Raw genomic sequence first — 5,851 nt, forward strand, 5'->3', positions numbered from 1 at the left:
TCATTCATTTATTTATTTATTTATTTATTTATTTTACAAAATCTCAAAACAAGATTTTAGGAGAGTAATAATGGTTAGTACATTGTGTATTGTTACTGCCAAAGTTAGTGTCTTAAAATAAAAAATAAAAAGGTGCTGAGAGTGTTGCTCAGGACTGGAGAAAAAAGGTGATATCAGATTCTATTGCTCAGATTATTGTAAGAATTAAATGAATTAAAAACTTAGAAAGCAATTGGAAGTGTCTGGCACACAGTGAACATTAAATAAGTGTTATATATTACATATTATAATCTGTTAAATGCCACTGTAAAAACCATGTGTGATGATTGAGAGTGTGGAGAGGACATACCCGAAGAAGTGGGAAGCCTCTCTAAGGAGAAGATACATAAAGTCGCTTTTAGGGATAGATGCCCATTCTGGAAATCCACATGATTAGTCAGATTTACTGTATTTGAAGTGAAGAACTTTCTGCCATTGGGTGATTCTGTTTTAAAAAATTAATTTATTTATCTTTACAGTTTACACATACTGTATTTACTCAAAGTAAACAGGGCTTTTGGATTGTATGTATAAAATGCTCAGTGTAGTTGATCCCAGCATTGTTCACACTGACTTCAAGGAGTTCTGTTCTGCTTTTCTGTGTTCATATTGCTTAGTTGTTGCTGTTGGTTTGTTTTCTTTCAAGATCAAGGTGGGTGCTTTCATGTATAGTGTTCCTTTTTTTTTTTTTTTTTTTTTTTTGGTGGAACTGGGGATTGAACTCAGACCCTTGTGCTTGCCAGGGAAGCGCTTAGTCCACTGAGCCATCTCCCTTGCCCCTGGGTGCTTTCATGTAAAATCTTATTTTTCATTCCTTTTCTGACAGTTCTTTCCTGGATTCTTTCCTTTGCATAATTATATCTGTAATGGAACCAGCATCCTAAAGTCACCATGATAAATCCTCCTATGCCAACATCATGTGATCTTGATCTTCTAATTCTGCCTTCCCTTTCCAGGCTCACCCTGCTCTGATGTGGCCACTATGGCCACAAGTTGGCAGCTCCCACGCCCCCTATTTTTTGTTCTTGAGACAGGGTCTTATTGTGTAGTTCAGGCTGGCCTTGAACTTACCTTATAGCTCAGGCTGGACTGGAAATCATAGCAGTCCTCCTGCCTTAGCCACCCAAGTGCTCAATTTTCACTTTTTAATCTACTGAGCTGTGTGCCAAACTGTCTTATCGTGGTGCTAGTGCCAGCCTTAGCACAAAGGCAGCATTCCAGTCATCTGAGTTGGGAGAGCTCTGGTGGGCTGAGAGATTAGAGAAAAGCTGACTTTCTGTTTTGACTGTTCAGATGCCATGTTCATTTATCTTTCTCTCATGTTACAACTTTTGCTAGTAGATCCTCTGTCAGGTGATAAAGCTGGTAGCTGGGGGCCCTCAGTGTAGAAATAGGTTTCCTAGGCTTGGGGATCATCCTGTTTCTGAGGAAGCTGCCATTCAGAAGCAGGATTTCAGTAAAAATGACTTTCTCAAAAAAGTATATGTGTTTTTCTGCTTGTGGAAGAATATGTGAGAAAGGTTTCTAGCTGCCTCTCCTGTGTTATGTTGTGATGTCCTGTAGGACAGTCGTAGTGTTAATCAGGCTGTACTGAGCATGTAGCAGAGTACTGGTACTCCCATACACCCTGTGCACTTGTACCTTCCTGGAAGAACTGACATAAAATGACAATGTCTGTCTAATTACACTTAGGTGTTTTTGGTTTTCCACAGGTAAGAAATTAAATGAAACCATGTGCTTTATTACCGTGGAAATCCTGGAGAATCTGAGCATGGAGTTCATATGTAATCTATCTCTGAGGCAGCTGTTGCACAGAATATTCTGAGTTATAAACTTTTACATGGAGAAGCTTTTAGCATGTCATTTAACCATGGATCCAATATGAAGAAAGACATTTAAGTCATTACAAAGAGGAAAACAGTACTGTTTTGTGAACTGTGCAAATTCTCCAAGTAGTAGCTCAGCAAGTAGTAGAGAACCTTGGAGAGGCCAAGTGGTGAATGAAGCTCAGCTAGGCAGGTGTGCAGGTTCAGGTTCTCACCCAAGGACATGCCACCAGATTAGGCCTCACTCCCCTGAGACCAGCCTGAAAGCCTTAAAAGTGCTCCAAGGATGGATGAGTCAGATGATGATTTTAAAGAACTCTGTGCCAGCTTTTTCCAAAGGGTGAAAAAACCCAGAACAAAGGAAGTGTTGGGAGAGCGAAAAACACAAAAATCTTCAAACAGCACTCAGATAAGAAGCATACCAAGAAAGACCAAACAGTCTGCCATCAGGAGCAAAACCCTTCCAGACACTTTGAAGAAACCCCGACCATGCAGTCAAGCCCCTAGGGCTAAAAAGCAAAGGCCAAGCAAGTCTCAGGAAAGTGAACCTGCTCTGCCTGTGAGTGGAGACGGAGGTGTGCTTGCCCCTGCTCTGCATCAGCCTGTGCTGCAGGATCAAGCACAGAGCATCCAGACAGGTAACCAGTCAAGGACCGCTGCCAGGCCTTGCCAGGGTGGACATAACATGGTTGTTACTGTTTTTTTTTTAAGTACTTTTTTTTTTTTTTTGGCGGACTGGGGATTGAACTCAGGCCCTTGTGCTTGCCAGGAAAGTGCTTATTCTACTGAGCCATCTCCCCGGCCCCTGGTTGTTACTGTTTTAAACAGGAATCAGAAGACTTTCTCTGGGGGCCAGGGAGATAGCTCAGTAGAATAAGCTGTTAAGCGCAAGGGCCTGAGTTCAATCCCTGGTTCTGCCAAAAATAAACAAATAAATAAAAGAAGACTTTCCACAAAAAGCCAGGTAGTAAATATTTTGATTTTGAGGGTCATACAGTCACCACAACTGCAGGTGACACTTGCTATCTGTGGGTTCCAGATCTATAGATTAAATCAATCTCCAATGGAAAATATTTGAGAAAAATTGTTTGTATTTAACCTGTACATTCTCTAAACAATACAATGTAATAACTCTATAACATTTACATTGTATTAGGTATTATAAATAATATAGGCATAACTGAAAGCACAGGAAAGAATGGGCCTAGGTTATATAAAAATAGTGTACTATTTTATATAAGAGAACTTAATATCTGCAGTATTCACAGTTGTGCTAGCATCACTACTACTACATTTAGAACATTTTCATTACCCTAAAAATTCACAGGGGGCCCTGGAGCCAGTTCCCTAGGGCCATAGAAGGATAGCTAACTCTGCTGCTGCGGTGAATGCAGCTGCATAGGATGGTATGGAAATGAATAGATGTGGCTTTGTACCAATAAAATTTTATTTATAAAAACAAGTTGCCAGCCCCAGGACCAGTTTTTCGACTCTTGTTTTAAGCCATAATCATAAGAAATCCAACTTCTTTTTTTTTTTTTTTTTTTTTAAGAAATACAACTTCTGTGTGAATATTTCACATGGTTATGTTTGGAGCCCTCTGGTTTTTGAGAATTTACACAGACATGAAACTAAGCCCCTTGTTTCTTGAGTTTGTTACAAAGCGGGTAAGTTGAATGAGCCAGCATGTTTGGCTACTGAAGGCTGTAGGAGGGTGCAGTATGGGTTTAAGTCTGAGGTTGTATTCAGGATGTTCCTTTCTCTTCCCCCAAAGACTTTTTTTTGTTTGCTTGTTTACAGCACCTTTCTTGCCCTGCTGCCCTTGGTGTACTGAGCCAGATGTTTAGGATACATTCCTCATGCAGAGCTGACAATCACCCTTGCGTATATAATGCACCACAAGCTCTTTGGGTTCCTGAGTTCTGTTTCTAAATTTTCCTCACCTTCACTTCCTGATTTTAAATAATATTGTTTTGTTTTTCTAGTTTGGAAACGGCTCTCAGGAACAGTGAAAAGTTTAGCTGGCAGAGACTATTATAAAACTTCAGTCATGTACACAGGCTCTCTTAATCCTTCATGCTGCCTTTGTGCATCTGATGAAAGGTCTGTGTTACCCCCTGGAAAGCCACATGTATACCTGCAAAATTGACAGGCAACTTCAGGGGGTTTGTGGCACTCCACTGAAGGCCATCTGTGGAGCCCAATTTTTTTTTTTTTTTTTTTGCGGAACCGGGGATTGAACTCAGGCCCTTGTTCTTGCTAGGCAAGTGCTTGTTCTACTGAGCCATCTCCCCGGCCCCTGTGGATCCCAAATTAAAAGAACAGATTAGAAAGAAATATTTGCCGTTACATTTTTTTCCCCCAATTCTGGGCATTGAACCATTGGTGTACTGAATCCAATGCCTTCACATTGAGCTACACCTCCTACCCCCAGTCTCACTAAGTTGCCCAGGCTTAACTTGAACTTGTGATCCTCTTTCCTTAACCTCCAAGAGTGTTTCGATCATAGGCATGTGTCATCACTCATGATTCACATTTCACATTTATGTCTTAAACAGTTGATTGGTTTTTAGTATTCACAATTGTGCCAGCATTACTACTACCACATTTAGAACATTTTCATTGCCCTAAAAATAAACCTTTGTTCCCCAATAGTCACTCCTTGCTTCTCTCCTTTTTTATTTTGCTATTTTTTTTTTTTTTTAATCTTTTTGAGATAGGGTCTTGCTCTGTAATTCAGGCTGGCTTTCTAGCCCAGGCTTGTCTTGAACTTGCTAGTGATTTTTTTTTTTTTTTTTTTTTTTTTTTTTTTTTTTTTTTTTTTTGTGGTACCAGGAATTAAACTCATGACCATGTGCTTGCCAGGCAGGTGCTTACACTGCTGAGCTATATCTCTGGCCCCTTGTCTTGAACTTATAATGATCCTCCTGGATCAGCCTCCCAAGTGCTGGGATTACAGGCATGTACTACAATGGCCAGCTCCCTACTTCACTCTTGTCATGATATTTACATTTATACTGCTGCAAGCAGTAAGGTTACTAGCAAGCAGTCATTCCTACTCATACTTGCCAGTCAAACCTAGCCTTGGTAAATTTGCTTCTACCTTGTATCCAGTTGGAAAGTCTTCCTTTTCCAGATAGAACATGCTATGAATCTTTTCCTTTTTGCTAGCGAACGCTCTCTGTGATGACTCCCAGCCCCCTCTGCCCTGTTTGATGACAGCAGCTGAGCCAAGTCCCTCCAAACGCCGCACCGCAGAGCTGGTTCTTCAGCGGATGCAGCAGTTCAAGAGGGCACGGCCCGAGCGTTTGCGACATGCTTCACAGGGTTGTTCCCTCAAGGCCACCCTGGAAGAAAATGACCCACAGAACTCTCAAGAGGAGATGGTAGCAGGAAACAATTTGAGGAGCATACATGATCCATCTTCCAGAGGTAAGTTCCAGTGCTGAAGGGAAAGAGGTGGGAAGAGACTTGTGTTCGTTTCGTTCTGCTGTGAATGGGCCTTCTGCCTGGTGTTTTGTCCTTGTTACATTACTGGGTCTGAGTAGAGAAAGAATAGCCTTTGGTCATTTCTTACTTGATTTCTTTCTTTTTTTTTTGCGATACTGGGGATTGAACTCAGGACCTTGCGCTTGCCAGGCAAGTGCTTATTCTACTGAGCCATCTCCCTGGCCCTACTTGACTTCTTTGACGAGGCACTTCTTGTTTGTTTGTTTTAAATTGAGGGCATTTTACTTATTCTCCTGCCTTAGTCTTCTAGGTGCTGGCATTGTAGGCATGTACCCTCATGTCTGGCTTGCTTATTTTTGACTTTTTGTTATGAAATTTTTCGCTTACAGAAATATTTAAAATTTACAATGAGGATCCCAGCATTTGGGAGGCTGAAGCGTAAGTACTGCTGTGAGTTTGAGGCCAGCCTAGGCTACCTAGTGAGTTCACAGCCAGCCTGTACTGCAAAGCTAGACCCTGTCTCAAAAATACCAAAA

The 5,851-nt window shown here is 41.2% G+C and overlaps 1 protein-coding gene across 1 annotated transcript in view; it reads left to right on the forward strand.

Moving 5' to 3' along the window:
* Nucleotides 1-1,771: 1,771 nt before the first annotated feature.
* The window catches only part of Slx4 (SLX4 structure-specific endonuclease subunit), a 28,035-nt gene continuing 23,955 nt past the window's right edge, over nucleotides 1,772-5,851 (forward strand). Inside the window, exons 1-3 of the mRNA XM_023711400.1 lie at nucleotides 1,772-1,823; nucleotides 2,120-2,503; nucleotides 5,037-5,297. Of these exons, the coding sequence (XP_023567168.1) occupies nucleotides 1,772-1,823; nucleotides 2,120-2,503; nucleotides 5,037-5,297 (697 nt within the window). The remainder of the gene's footprint in view (nucleotides 1,824-2,119; nucleotides 2,504-5,036; nucleotides 5,298-5,851) is intronic.

Source organism: Octodon degus, unplaced genomic scaffold (genome assembly GCF_000260255.1).
Source record: "Octodon degus isolate 3935 unplaced genomic scaffold, OctDeg1.0 scaffold00021, whole genome shotgun sequence".
Lineage (NCBI taxonomy): Eukaryota > Metazoa > Chordata > Mammalia > Rodentia > Octodontidae > Octodon > Octodon degus.